General features: G+C 51.0%; 2 protein-coding genes across 2 annotated transcripts in view; one reads left to right on the forward strand and one right to left on the reverse strand.

Moving 5' to 3' along the window:
• Positions 1-15,034, forward strand: part of ITGAE (integrin subunit alpha E) — a 78,286-nt gene that overhangs the window by 54,083 nt on the left and 9,169 nt on the right. Inside the window, exons 21-26 of the mRNA XM_030799959.1 lie at positions 4,480-4,612; positions 6,592-6,690; positions 7,870-7,949; positions 9,509-9,586; positions 10,755-10,818; positions 10,897-11,004. Of these exons, the coding sequence (XP_030655819.1) occupies positions 4,480-4,612; positions 6,592-6,690; positions 7,870-7,949; positions 9,509-9,586; positions 10,755-10,818; positions 10,897-11,004 (562 nt within the window). The remainder of the gene's footprint in view (positions 1-4,479; positions 4,613-6,591; positions 6,691-7,869; positions 7,950-9,508; positions 9,587-10,754; positions 10,819-10,896; positions 11,005-15,034) is intronic.
• On the reverse strand, positions 12,175-14,941 carry HASPIN (histone H3 associated protein kinase). The gene has a single exon (XM_003277845.4). The coding sequence runs from the start codon at positions 14,912-14,914 to the stop codon at positions 12,542-12,544; it is 2,373 nt and encodes a 790-aa protein (XP_003277893.1). The 5' UTR covers positions 14,915-14,941; the 3' UTR covers positions 12,175-12,541.

Here is a 15,034-nt window from a genome sequence, read left to right on the forward strand (position 1 = left end):
AGGCTGACCTCTACGTCAGTTAGAGGTAACCTCTTTCCTGGCCCACCTCTTGGCCAAATTAGCTAATCAATCAAATATTTCTGGACCATCTGCTTTGTGCCAAGCACTCTAGGTGCTGGGGATACCTCTGTGCACAACACAGACAAAAATCCCTGCCCTCCTGGTGCTCTGAGGGGGAGAAGATGGTAAGTGGGTCAATTCTATGTTGATGAGATGAACGTTGAAGACACAGGGAAGGTGGGAGGGAGTGCTGGGTGGCGGCTGATGCTGAAGTTTTCAATGGGGTGGTCAGGGAGGGTGACACTTTGGCACACCCTGGAGGAGGTAGGGGAACGAGCTATGTGGATAGGTGTCTAAGGGAAGAGCAGCTGCAGGTACCCTGGGTTGGGAGCCTGCCTGGCAGGTGGGGGGCAGGGTGAGGACATAGTGGCTGCAGTGGAGTGGGGCGGGCAGTAATGAGGGAAGGGGAGGGAGGGGGAAGAGGCCATGGGGCTTCTGAAGCCCTCGGAAGGGCTTTTGCTGTGAGCTGGGAAGTCAGAGGAGTGACATGCTCACGCAGCTTAGCAGGATCCTTCTTGCTGCTGAGCTGAGAAGAGAGTGTAGGAGCAAAGGTGGACGCAGGGGCGGCACTTGCTCCCTTTGTAACCACTCAGGTGAGAGGCGATGGGGGCTGGGCCATGACGGGGTAACGGTTTAAAGTGACAGCCCATAGCATGTGCTGACAGAGTGGAGGCAGAGGGAGGAAAGAGGCCGACAGCCCAAGCGTGCGGCACTGCACTGACCAACACACCAGCCACACTTAGCTGCTTACACGTACATGAGTTAAAATTCAACACAAGGAAACATTTTGTTCCTCAGTCACATTAGCCACACTTCAAAGACTCAGTGGCCGCCTGTGGCTGGTGGTGTTGGGCAGCGCAGATACCGCCTGTCTCCATCGCTGCAGACGTTCTATTGGACCACACTGAATTCCAGAATGACAGTGTTGCCAAGCACATGAGTTTGGGTTTAGACATGTAGTGATCTTAGAACGCCCTCCCAGGCCGGGCGCGGTGGCTCACGCCTGTAATCCCAGCACTTTGGGAGGCCGAGGTGGGCGGATCACGAGGTCAGGAGTTTGAGACCAGCATGGTCAACATGGTGAAACCCCGTCTCTACTAAAAATACAAAAATTAGCTGGGCATGGTGGTGGGCGCCTGTAATCCCAGCTACTGGGGAGGCTGAGGCAGGAGAATCGCTCAAACTCGGGAGGCGGAGGGTGCAGTGAGCCGAGATCACACCACTGCGCTCCAGCCTGGGCGACAGAGCAAGACTCCATAAGGCGGGGGCGGGGGGGGCGGGGGGGGGGTAACAAAAAACAAACAAGCGTCCCTGGTGACTAGAGCTGTGTATGTATTGTGATTCTGATGGCCAGCTGGCCGGAGTTGCCGTATATGGGGAAGAATGCAGTTCCCCAAGTCCTGGTCAGCCCTTTCACAGACATTTGCAGGACCAATTGAAGACTTTCAAGTGCTCTGGAATCCAGCCTAACAAGCAGGCACAGCTGTTTCCAGCAGGGAATTAATTACAGCCAAGAACCAACCTCCCAGCCAGCTACTGGGGTAGTAGAGATACAGCACTCACGGCTTGCCCTACATCGCCCCCTAGTGTACATAGCAAGCAAACGCTTCTCTTTCAAAAACGCTAGTGAGCCTGGTCATGCATGGGTGTCCAGCTGTCTCAGTGGTTTTTGACCTTTCTGAGGACATAGATCCCCTAAAGAATCTAATGAAGACTGCAGACCTCTCTCCTTAGAAGATCACATGTGCATACATAAATGTTGGCATTTCGGGCCCTCTGAGACGGTCCCTAGGCCTCAGATGGGGCAACGCTGTTAAATATTCTGATGACACTGAGGTCTCACGCCTGGGCTCTAGGATAGGGCGTCCAGCTGACACGTCAGCATCTCTGCTTTGTTATCCTGTGTGCACCTCTTGTCATGTCCCCGACCGAACGCATCTTCCTCCACCCTCGGGTCTTCCTCCCATGTTACCTCCCTCAGTCAATGGCACCACTCAGCCACCTGAGCTAGAAACTCAGAACTTTCCCTTGACTCCTCTGTCCCCCCTCCCCTGCCTCTTTTTAGTTTCGTTTGCTTTACTGTCTCTGACTTCTTTCCTTCTCCACTACTGTTGTCTTTTTTCTTTCTTTCTTTTTTTGAGACAGGGTCTCACTCTGTCACCCAGGCAGGAGTGCAGTGATGCGATCTTGGCTCACTGCAACCTCCACCTCCTGGCTTCAAGTGCTTCCCCTGCCTCAGCCTCCTGTGTAGCTGGGATCACAGGCGCACACCACCACACTCAGCTAATTTTTGTATTTTTTTGTTTTTTTTTTTTTTTTGAGACGGAGTCTCGCTCTGTCGCTCAGGCTGGAGTGCAGTGGCGCAATCTCGGCTCACTGCAAGCTCCGCCTCCCAGGTTCACGCCATTCTCCTGCCTCAGCCTCCCAAGTAGCTGGGACTACAGGCGCCCGTCACCACGCCTGGCTAATTTTTTGTATTTTTAGTAGAGACGGGGTTTCACCGTGGTCTCGATCTCCTGACCTCGTGATCCGCCCGCCTCAGCCTCCCAAAGTGCTGGGATTACAAGCGTGAGCCACCGCACCCGGCCTAATTTTTGTATTTTTAGTAGAGATGGGGTTTTACCATGTTGGCCAGGCTGGTCTTGAACTCCTGGCCTCAAGTGATCCACCTGCCTCACCTCCCAAAGTGCTGGGATTACAGGCGTGAGCCACCGTGTCCAGCCGTCCACTACTGTTTCCTTATTTCAGGCATGTATCACCTCTTGGGTGGAGACGGCAGGCTGTGTCTCTGCTTCCTGTCTCTCCCTCCAGTCAATCCATCCTCTTCTCAGCTGGGATAAAAACCAAACCAAAACCAAACTGGGAACAAAACACACGTCACATTACTTCCTAGATCTGCACATCTCATCTTTGGACATTTCAGATGGAAAACAGTTTTCTTGGTATTGCTAATATGTTTTTCTGTCGATCTCAGCTACTGAGAGTGGTTCTGCACTCCGGGTCCCCGTGATACCTCGGCATTCTGGAGGAGCCTTTCACACATCCCCAGGACCCTCTCTTCCAGGCCACACGGACTCATGTCTTAAACCACAGGGAAGGGTCTGAATGATTTTGTGGGTAGGAAGCTGAGGCCAAGAAAGGGGGTGGGACAGTATGTCTTATGCACAGTGTTCTCCAGTGCACAGCAGTGCCCCATAAATATTGTGGCATGGATGAATTTGTGTCATAGAGTACCTCACCTAGCATCACAGTGAATTGGTGGTAGAAAGAGGATTTGTGTACAATTCTCTCAACTCTTTGGAGGCTGCTAGACTCCAGGCATTTAATTAGCCTTTTTTTTTTTTTTTTTTTTTTTTTTGAGACGGAGTTTCACTCTTATTGCCCAGGCTGGAGTGCAATGGTGCGATCTCGGCTCACTACGACCTCCGCCTCCCAGGTGCAAGCAATTCTCCTGCCTCAGCCTCCTGAATAGCTGGGATTACAAGTGCCTGCACCACGCCGGGCTAATTTTTTTTTTTTTTTTTTTGAGATGGAATCTCATCCTGTCACCCAGGCTGGAGTATAGTGGCACGATCTCGGCCCTCTACAACCTCCGCCTCCTGGGTTCAAGCAATTCTCCTGCCTCAGCCTCCCAAGTAGCTGGGATTACAGGCACCTGCCACCACACCCAGCTAATTTCTGTATTTTTAGTAGAGATGGGGTGTCGCCATGTTGGCCAGGCTGGTCTCGAACTCCTGACCTCGGATGATCCACCCACCTCGGCCTCCCAAAGTGCTGGGATGACAGGTAATTCGCCTGTCTTGGCTTCTGTTTCCTCTTCTATAAAACGGAGAGTAGCTATACTATTTCACAGGGTTACTATGAGGGTAGAGCGTGTGAAACACAGACCTTGGCACATGGTAAGCACTAAATAAATAGCAGCTATTATCGTCATCTCATCAACAACTGAGATGGGCGTGGCAGTCCAGCTGTTTGCTTATGTTGAGAGGAAGAATGTCTAAGCTAAACGTATTCCTTAGGTAACTTATCTAAGAAGTTACTTAAGTAGGTGCTATTCTGGGCTGTGTGTGGTGACTTACACCTGTAATCCCAGCGCTGTAGGAGGCCAAGGCAAGTGGATCACTTGAGCCCAGGAGTTCGAGACCTGCCTGGGCCACGTGGCGAGACCCTGTCTCTACAAAAAATACAAAAATTAGCTGGGCATGGTGGCACACGCCTGTAGTCCTAGCTACTCGGGAGGCTGAGGTGGGAGGATCACTTGAGCCCAGGAAGTGGAGGCTGCAGTGAGCTTTGATCATTGCGCCATGGCACCCACACTCTAGCTTCGGTGACAGAATGAGACCCTGTCTCAAAAAATTCTATTGCATTGAAGTTTTTACAGATTAAATAAACTAACATTTTTATTTGTACCCTGTGCAGGCAGGAATTGGTGGTGGGTCTCACAAAGGAGCTGACCCTGAACATTAGCCTAACTAACTCTGGGGAAGATTCGTACATGACAAGCATGGCCTTGAATTACCCCAGAAACTTGCAGTTTAAGAGGATGCAAAAGGTAACTGTGACGGCGGCTGTGGAAACCGGTCCCTCACGCCCCTCCCTCGCTGCATGCCTGCTTTTCCATGGCGACCCCCTCACCGGCACCCCTGCCTCCAGCCTCCTCCTGGTCCAACCAATAGATGGTTAATAACCAGATAAATCCCTGCCAGTCCGGCTCCATGCCTCCTGAGGCACCATATTCTGCTGCGCTACCACCCTCCTTATGTGCAGCCTTTCTTCACCAGGGCTCTGAGAGAGAAGTGAGCTCTAATGCCCTAAGACACTGAGAAAATAAAAATTAGCTTAGACTGGGAAGGTGAAAATCTGCCCTGCCATTCCCCAAGCTGGATACAGACCTGGATACTAGGAAACAGTCTGTTTCCCAAGGACACCCTGTGGTTGACAAGTATCGCCACACTGAGAAATTTTGTTCTCTAAAATCACAGATCAGAAAACTTTGGGCCGGGCGCAGTAGCTCACGCCTGTAATCCCAGCACTTTGGGAGGCCAAGGCGGGCAGTTCACAAGGTCAGGAGATCGAGACCATCCTGGATAACACAGTGAAACCCCGTCTCTACTAAAAATACAAAAAAAAATTAGCCGGGCATGGTGGTGGGCGCCTGTAGTCCCAGGTACTCAGGAGGCTGAGGCAGGAGAATGGCGTGAACCCGGGAGGTGGAGGTTGCAGTGAGCCGAGATCGTGCCACTGCACTCCAGCCTGGGTGACAGAGCAAGACTCTGTCTCAAAAAAAAAAAAAAAAAAAAAAAAAAAAAGAAAACTTTGCTGTTTGAAGTTACGTCAGTAATTACGAACCCCTATCACTCTTGCCTGGAGAGTGTAAGTCATTTTGACCAAGAGAAGAGTCTGTTTCCACCTGAGGTACAGAGCTTCAGATACAGTGTCTGTCAACTTTCTACCCTCTATTAATGGTTTCCGAGGAAGCGAACCCTGGGCCTACTTCAAACTTTCTACTCTATTAATGGTTTCCAAGGAAGCGGGCCCTGGGTCTGATTGACAGGCTGCCCTGATGTTGACTGACTCCTTGACACACGGCCCTACTTTGGTATCAAAACATGACTTTATTTACATTTCATCTGAACTCCACCCTTCCGTAGAGTCCTTTAATAACCGCCTTTTCCGTTATTCAGTGATACACACAACAGTGTAGTTTTTGGGTGGGTGCTGTGGCTCACGCCTGTAATCCCAGCACTTTGGGAGGCTAAAGTGGGTGGATCACTTGAGGTCAGGAGTTCGAGACCAGCCTGGCTAACATGGTGAAACCCTGTTTCTATTAAAAATACAAAAAATTAGTCAGGCGTGGTGGCAGGCACCTATAATCCCAGCTACTTGGGAGACGGAGGCAGGAGAATTGCTTGAACCTGGAAGGTGGAGGTTGCAGCGAGCCGAGATCGCGCCACTTCACTCCAGCCTGGGCGAAAGGCGAAACTCCATCTCAAAAAACAAAAACAAAAACAAAAGACAATCTCCCAGGCATCTAGAGGGGAACTAGGGATGGACCGTCCCTGGGAGAATTAAGAAAAGTCACTGCAGTCATCACGTGCCTCTCAGGGGTCCGAGTGGGGAGCCCTGGTGGCTACATGGCAGTGCTGGTGTGTGCCGGCCTTCCCGCCAGGCTGTGGGTTATGTTTGCATCAGTGCAAGGCCCAGCTCAAATGCCTCCTTCCCCAGGAAGACCTTACGGATTCCTCCGAGTTGGAATTCATATTTCTCCACTGCTGTTCTCTGCAGCTTCCTCACAGAAGCACCCCTTAGACCTTGTATTTAAATTCCTTGGGGACTACTGCTGACCCCGCCTGTCCAGCTTGTGAGGAAGACAGAGACCAGGCGGACTTTGTTTCCTCAGCTCCTGGCAGGGTGTGTGGCAGGCAGAAAAATTAGTGAATGTTTGCTGAAATGGTGTGAGGAAACGGCGTTTTGTTTGTTTGTTTGTTTGTTTTTGGCTCTTTAAGAGAATGTCATCTGCTCTGTTAACAGCCTCCTTCTCCAAGCATTCACTGTGATGACCCTCAGCCGGTTGCTTCTGTCCTGATCATGAACTGCAGGATTGGTCACCCCGTCCTCAAGAGGTCATCTGTGAGTCGGTTTGGACTGATTCGCTCTTCTCACCACCCTGCAGTTGGCGTCTTCTGCATCTTAGTCTCATTTGAATCTCTCGGTTCCAGCTTTGTGCTTTGCTTGACTGCAGTCTGACCTCAGCAGTACTTACAGTGGCTAAGTTGGCTGTGAAAGTAGGGGCTGATGGGGACGAGAGCTTTCCAGTACACAGCCCTAGATGAACTGCCTGCTCACCTTGGTGAAGCAGAGTGAAGTTGTGGGTGGTATGGAGGGCGTGTCAGACCAAAAGTTTTTTTTTTTTTTTTGAGATGGAGTCTCGTTCTGTCACCCAGGCTGGAGTGCAGTGGTGCCATCTCAGCTCACTGCAACCTCCGCCTCCCGAGTTCAAGTGATTCTCCTTCCTCAGCCTCCTGAGCAGCTGGGATTACAGGTGTGCACCACTACACCTGGCTAATTTTTTTTTAATATTTTTGGTAGAGATGGGGTTTCACCATGTTGGCCAGGCTGGTCTCAAACTCCTGTCCTCAAGTGATCTACCTGCCTTGACCTCCCAAAGTGCTGGGATGACAGGCATGAGCCATCATCATGCCTGGCCAAGACCAAAAGTTATTAACCCTGAGCTGTCACTCATCATCTCTGTGCTGTGGGAAATCTCTGAAGTGGCTTCTTCAACTGTAGAAGGGGAATGAGGCTGCCTGCCCTGCTTACTCCGTATTTGTATTTGAGGCTTAAATGAAATAACGGGGCCGGGTGCGGTGGCTCACGCCTCTAATCCCAGCACTTTGGGAGGCCAAGGTGGGTGGATCATTTGAGGTCAGGAGTTCGAGACCAGCCTGGGCAACATGGTGAAAACCCATCTCTACTAAGAACACAAAAATTAGCCGGGTGTGGTGGTGCATGGCTTTAATCCCAGCTACTTGGGAGGCTGAGGCAGGAGAATTGCTTGAACCCGGGAGGCAGAGGTTGCAGTGAGCCGAGATCGTGCTACTGCACTCCATCCTGGGTGACGGAGCGAGACTCCATCTCAAAAAAAAAAAAAAAAGAAAGAAAGGAAGGAAACATGCTGTGTTACAAATATGTGAGGAATGTGAAAATCTGAGGAATCGTCTCCTAGGTCTGTTCCACGAGTAGCTAGCGGTCTGAATTGTGAGTGGCATAGAGAGGAATCAAGTGACCATTTTTTCCCCTTTAAAATAGGCTCATGTTTCAGTCGTTTGGCAGCTAGAGGAGAATGCCTTTCCAAACAGGACAGCAGACATCACTGTGGCTGTCACCAAGTAAGTACTGCCTGGGTCACAGCAGAGTCAGGCTATGACCCGGGAAGTCATCTCCCTGCCACATGCACGCTGTGAGAGGAACGGCCCCCTTACGCCCAGGGAGAAAGGAAACCCCAGTGAGCCCACAGAAGGCATCTGTTTCCCTGCAGGGACTCGACTTTCTCTTCTTGTTACCAGAGATAATTAAAATGTTCTTTTGTTCACACACAAAGTAAAACTGTAGTACAGTCTGGTGGAATGAGCCTTGGAGTTCTGGTTCTGGTTCACTCAGCTTTGGAATAGCTTGGGATAGCTCTGTTATCTGTAAGACCTCTGTTTGGGGGTAAGGTGGGGACGGCTGTAGGGAAGAAGTTCTCAAAGGGAGGTGATTCTGCCCACCAGAGGCCGTGCCTGTTTTGATTGCTATGACTTGGGGAGGGGGGTGTTCAGTAGCACATCTGGTGGGTAGAGGCCAGGAATACTGCCAAACATCACGCAGAGCAGTACAGGACAGCCCCCACAACCAAGAACTAACTGGCCCAAAATGTCAATAGTGTGGAGGCTGAGAAACCTTTTTAAAATCAGTATTCTTCTAAGTGTGGTCTTCTAGAGACAGTTCTGAACTCCAATTGCTTATCTCTGAAAGACTTTTATTTATTTATTTATTTATTTATTTTTTTGAGACAGAGTCTCGCTCTGTCTCCCAGGCTGGAGTGCAGTGGCATGATCTCGGCTCACTGTAACCTCTGCCTCCCGGGTTCAAGCAATTCTCTGCCTCAGCCTCCCGAGTAGCTGGGATTACAGGCGCCCACCACCACGCCCAGCCAAGTTTTGTAGTTTTAGTAGAGACTGGGTTTCACCATCTTGGCCAAGCTGGTTTTGAACTCCTGACCTCATGATCCACCAGCCTTGGCCTCCCAAAGTACTGGGATTACAGCGCCTGGCCTCTGAGAGCCTTTTCTTATCTGACTCCCAGTGACCCTGGGGAGCCACGTGCAGAAGCACCTGTTATGCAGTGAGAACACATGGACACAGGGAGGGGAAGAGCACACACTGGGGACTGTGGGAGGGGCAGGGGGAGGGAGAGCTTCAGGAAGAATACCTAATACGTGTTGGGCTTAGTAACTATGTGCTGGGTTGACAGGTGCAGCAAAGCACCATGGCACACGTTCACCTATATAACAAACCTGCACATCCTGCACATGTACCCTTGAACTTAAAAAAAAAAAAAAAAAAAAAAAAGGCTGCACGCAGTGGCTCACGCCTGTAATCCCAGCACTTTGGGAGGCCAAGGCAGGCAGATCACTTGAGGTCAGGAGTTTGAGACCAGCCTGGCCAACATGGTGAAACCCCGTCTCTACTAAAAATACAAAAATTAACCGGGCATGGTGGCACACGCCTGTAATTCCAGCTACTCAGGAGGCTGAGGCATGAGAATTGCTTGAACCCGGGGGCGGAGGTTGCAGTGAGCTGAGATCGCACCACTGCACTCCAGCCTGGGCAACAGAGCGAGGCCCTTTTTAAGAAGCACTTGCTATGTACAAAGCAGGTGTGCTGTGAACTAACACTCTTATTCCTAGTTCCAATGAAAGACGGTCTTTGGCCAACGAGACCCACACCCTTCAATTCAGGCATGCCTTCGTTGCAGTTCTCTCCAAGTAAGTACTCCCGAGGGGCCAGCAGCAGTGTGACTCCATCACCCAGGGGACAGCTTTGGGCTCTCTCTCTTGTAGATGGAGCTGGTGGTCAGGATGAATGTGGACACTGTCCTTCTGAGAGGAGCCTGCTTAGAACCCAGACTCTGATATTGATCTCTAGGGTACTAACATTTGGGTCATAGAAACCCCACTGTGGTCATCAAAGGAGGTGTGTTGCCAATTAGTCTTGCTACAAAAGGGAATTAACACGACGCTGTGGAGGGAAGAAAGCAGCTGTGGGACTGGGAAGTAAGGAGGGGATGAGTAAGGCCATTTGAGGGATAATTAGAAAATGAATCAGCCCAACTATACAGAATTCAAATATTCCACCTCACCCCAACTGCGCTACGACCACTTTACATTTTGACATTCAGCTTTTATTCCTTTTTTTTTTTTTTTTAATTGAGACGAAGTCTCACTCTGTTGCCCAGGCTGGGATGGAGTGGTGCAAATCTTGGCTCACTGCAACCTCTGCTGCCCGGGTTCAAGCGATTCTCCTGCCTCAGCCTCCCAAGTAGTTGAGACTACAGGTGGACACCACCAGGCCCAGCTCATTTTTAAAAAATTTTTAGTAGAGATGGGGATTTCACCATGTTGGCCAGGCTGGTCTTGAACTCCTCATCTCAGGTGATCCACCCACCTCAGCCTCCCAAAGTGCTGGGATGACAAGCGTGAACCACCGCACCTGGCCTCATTTCTCGTAAAGGTCTGGTGCCCTCTGTCCTAATGTATTCAGTTGAAAGCACTCAAGTTCATTCAAAAAGAGAAGGCCGGGCGCGGTGGCTCACGCCTGTCATCCCAGCACTTTGGGAGGCCGAGGTGGGTGGATCACCTGAGGTCAGGAGTTCAAGACCAGCCTGGCTAACATGGCGAAACCCCGTCTCTACTAAAAATATGAAAACTAGCCAGGTGTGGTGGCAGGCGTCTGTAATCTCAGCTACTCGGGGGGCTGAGGCAGGAGAATCACCTGAACCCAGGAGGCGGAGGTTGCAGTGAGCTGAGACCACACCACTGCCACTGAGCCATGACTGTTCCACTGAGCTCTAGCCTGGGCAACAGAGTGAGACCCTGTCTCCAAAAAAAGGGAGAAAGAGTCCTCAGGGGCTGACGCATGTCCTCTCAATTGCAGACCATCCATAATGTACGTGAACACAGGCCAGGGGCTTTCTCACTACAAGGAATTCCTCTTCCATGTAAGTACTTATTATTGTAAAGCTATAGGTGGCCAAGCAACACCAGCTTTGATTTCCTACTCTGATTTTAATTTGCAGATACATGGGGAAAACCTCTTTGGAGCAGAATACCAGTTGCAAATTTGTATCCCAACCAAATTACGAGGTCTCCAGATTGTAACAGTGAAGAACCTGACGAGGACTCAGGTATTTAAAGGCAGTTCTTTATCACAATCACATCTCTTTCCAGAGTGACTACAGATTCTCAAGTATAAAAACCAGAGTTCTAGAAACGGAGTAAAGACAAGTTAACCATGGGAAAAGATTACGAGTAAATTACCAAAGTCCTGTTCAGAAGGAATCTCAATCACTCAGCTCTTAAAGCAACCTGTCATTTTCCTCCCTTTGAGGAAAAATAAGCAAAAATTGGATGGGCGCACTGGCTCACACCTGTGATCCCAGCACTTTGGAAGGCCGAGGTGGGTGGATCACGAGGTCAGGAGATCGAGACCATCCTGGCTAACACGGCGAAACCCTGTCTCTACTAAAAAATACAAAAAATTAGCTGGGCGCGGTGGCGGGTGCCTGTAGTCCCAGCTACTCAGGAGGCTGAGGCAGGAGAATGGCGTGAGCCGAGATCGCACCACTGCACTCCAGCCTGGGTGACAGAGCAAAAATTAAAACCTTGTCAGTAGACAGAGACATTTTCCCTTTGAAAATTGATAAATTCTGCTTCTCTGTGTGACTGATGTAACATGTGACATTTCTTACACTGCCCCCTATAAGTTGCTTACTAGCTTCCCGTCTTCTCCCCTGAGACTCTTTTTTGGTTTCTGCTTTGCCTCAGCCTCTTTGCTTTCAGTTATCTCATCTGTAGTCTGGTTCCCAAAGCTAGCCTTGATACCTGAAGCAAGAGGCTCTGCTCAGTATGACAGCTGAAGCCTGGGCATTTTTTTTTTTTTTGCTCAGACTATATAAGTGTTAAGGCTCAAAAAATAGAAAGGAATTTACAGAAAGGACTCTGCTGAAAACTAGAAAGAGGGCTTATAGGTCGGGTGCCACGGCTCACGCCTGTAATCACCCAGCACTTTCAGATGCCGAGGTGGGTGGATCACAAGGTGAGGAGTTCGAGACCAGCCTGGCCAACACGGTGAAACCCCATCTCTACTAAAAAAATACAAACAATTAGCCGGGCATGGTGGTGTACGCCTGCAATCCCAGCTACTCGGGAGGCTGAAGTAGGAGAATTGCTTGAACCCGGGAGGCACAGGTTGCAGTGAGCTGAGATCGCGCCACTGCACTCTAGCCTGGGTGACAGAGCAAGACTGTATCAATAAAATAAAAAAGAAAGAAAGAAAGAGGGTTTATAAATATACATTTGTTTTCATATGTAGTTTATTTATTTTAAAAAATAGAGACAGGGGTCTTGCTATGCTGACCAGGCTAGATATGAACTCCTGGGCTCAAGCGATCCTCCTGCCTCAGCCTCCCGAGTAGTTGGGACTACAGGCGCACACCACTGCACCCGGCTAGTTTACTTCTTTCAGAACATTTGCTATCAGCAAATTTAAACATTTCAACAAATATTTCAGTTTCCATTTGGAAACAAAATTCTTGTTTGAAAAGCTGACTGGAAACCTGTGAGAATGGGAGTTCCACCCTGCTGTGGGGACAGAGCTTGAAACAGCACCAGAGGCTTCTAGACCAGTCTCCTCTCATTTCGGGGCCGTAAGATACATTTAGCTTACTTAAATAGACTGTGCTGGCAGAGCAAGTCAGTGGCAGAGCTGAAGTTCAGCATTGTCCTGTGGAACTCCTGGATCTTTCTCTTAATTTGCTTCATGGCAGGAGTGTTACATTTAGTCTTGAAGGTCATTTGTTTCAGAATCTTGTCTGTCAGGTAATGCAGCCAGAGCACATTACTATAAGGGTGATATTCACCCCAGCGGTTGTTATTCTCCTTCTTCATGAGCCTGTAGATGTCAAACTGGTAGTCACCATCACCGGTAAACAGGTCCTCATCCATGGAAACGTCACAGAAAACCACAATCCCATCCCGTTCCAAGCGCGACAGGGTGTAGTCAATGATGCTCACTTGCAGCCCGCGGCTGGGGATAGTGCTGCTCTTCCCATGGAGGGTGTAGTGGAGTTCTTTGAGGCTGGTTTTCTTTAAGAGCACATTCCCCCAGTGTAAGTCTCGGTGCTCAAAGCGCAGTGATGCCTCTGCCACTGCGAGGGAGGCTGTGAGCTGGTGTAGAATGCTCTTTGCAGTAGCCAAGGAAGACAACTTGGTTCTCATTTGCTCTAAGTCAATCCCTCCAAACTCAAATTCCATCACAATGAAGAGCTGGTCGTCTTTAAAAAAATCAGGCCGGTCATTTGCAGAGCCTTTGGTTGAATTATAGTGATCCCAGGCTTTGAGGAGCAAGGGAGGGTAAGATCCCTGGACACAGTGCACTGCGTTCAGCCCGATAAAGCCTTCTGTGCGGTTGCACACTTCACTGGATAAGAGGCTCAACTCTTTGGAGATGATGATCTCTGGCAGGATTTCCTCAAAGGTTTTCTGATGGGATCCATTGACTAAATCTGGTCCTTCAATAGCAATGATTTTTATGGCTACAGGTGTGTGATCAGCAATCGTTTGAAACACTTCGCCAAACACCCCTTCCCCAATCTTCTCACAGCGTTGTAGTTTTTCTGTGGGAAGGCAATGGCTAAAGGGGACAGGACCCTTCTGACTGCATTCCCCATAAACCTTTTCAGCATCAGATGCCTTTTTGTTTGAAATACTTAGAGTGTTTAAGGGGCTTAGCAAATACATAGAGGAGGAATGCCAAGAGGACAGAGCACCACTTGTTCTGTTCATGACAGGCCGGTTTGAACATTCTGATAGGAGGGATCCAGAGAGAGAAGTGGCAGTTGTATAGATGCTGCAGACCTCTGACACATCAGTCACAATTTTCTTCTTGTGGAAACTGAAGGAAGCCCTGGTTTTGGTCCAAAAGCAGGCATTCTGTAAAGGAGTCAGGTCCTGGGTGGGGAACGAATCTTTTCCCATCTTTTGGCCCTTTTTAAAGTGGTGGGAATGGAGGAGAGAGGTTTCCGTTGCCTCCTGATGTTTGCTCTTCCGGCTTGATCTAGTTCTCTCCAGCCTGTCGACTCCCCCTGGCACAATGCAGCCCTTGGAAACACTGGCCTCCTGATGCTCTCTCCGGACGGCCTCTTGAAGCCCTCTCTCTTGGCAAGAGTCCTGGCCTGTGGCCCTCCTCTTGCCTGTGCTTGACAGACCTGGACCCTCCGGTCCATTTCCCACCAGTTTCCTTTTATAGCAGGACTCCCTCATATTCTTCCCATCTGCCCCAAACTCAGAATCCTCAGGGGTTCCTGAGTTCATAAGGCCAAAGAGAGCTGACCTGAGCCTGGCACGGGTTTGGTGGACCATCTTGGTGAGCCTGGCTCCTCCTGTCGCTTCCTCCTGGGAGCAGGGGAGAGATGCACGGTCCAGGGAGACTTCCGGGAGGTGGAGGCCGCTCGGGACGGCTGAGGCTGCAACCAGAGAGGCGGAGGTGCCGATGGAGATGACACTGTCCCTTGGCGTTGGGGAGCCGGGGCCGGGAGAGGCCAGAGAGCTGAACAGGGAGGCACTGCTGCCCAGCTCGTCGCCGTCCCTGGGCTGGCCGCACACGCTGAGGTCCCGGCTGAGGAAGGGCGGAAGTCGGAGCGGGCCGCAGGGTGTGCTGCATTTCTGCGGGGGTCGAGCTCGCAGCCCCAGGCGTCCTGGGCTCACGGTTAGGCTCGGGCGAGCTCGCAGCTTCCAGCGCTTTGGGGTCACGGTCAGGCTGGGCCGGTCCTTGGGGACTCGGCCGCCGGGACGCCTCCGCCGCCGCCCCACCGGGCTGCCGGGGAAGTCGGGGTCGTCGGGATCGTCAGGATCGTCGGACTGCGAGGGGTCGCCGATGCTGGTGTTGCTGCTGCCGCTGCTGTTGAAGAAACGCCTCCGGTCCTGCGGCGGGAACCACTGCGCGGCTTCCCGGCCCGGCCGCCGCTGTCTCCTGCCGACCGCAGCCCCATAAGTGCGGAAAAGCCGGCTCCCAGGTCCCGGGAGCGAAGCAGCCATGGCCGGCACCCGCCAAGACGTTCAAACGCAAACATCGCGAGACTTCCGCGCGACGCGGACGCGCCCGCCTGCCGCGGGGTCCTAGCTCCCGGCTCTGCGCATGCGCACCTCCCCAGGGCT

The sequence above is a fragment of the Nomascus leucogenys genome, chromosome 19 (assembly GCF_006542625.1).
Source record: "Nomascus leucogenys isolate Asia chromosome 19, Asia_NLE_v1, whole genome shotgun sequence".
NCBI classification, from domain to species: domain Eukaryota; kingdom Metazoa; phylum Chordata; class Mammalia; order Primates; family Hylobatidae; genus Nomascus; species Nomascus leucogenys.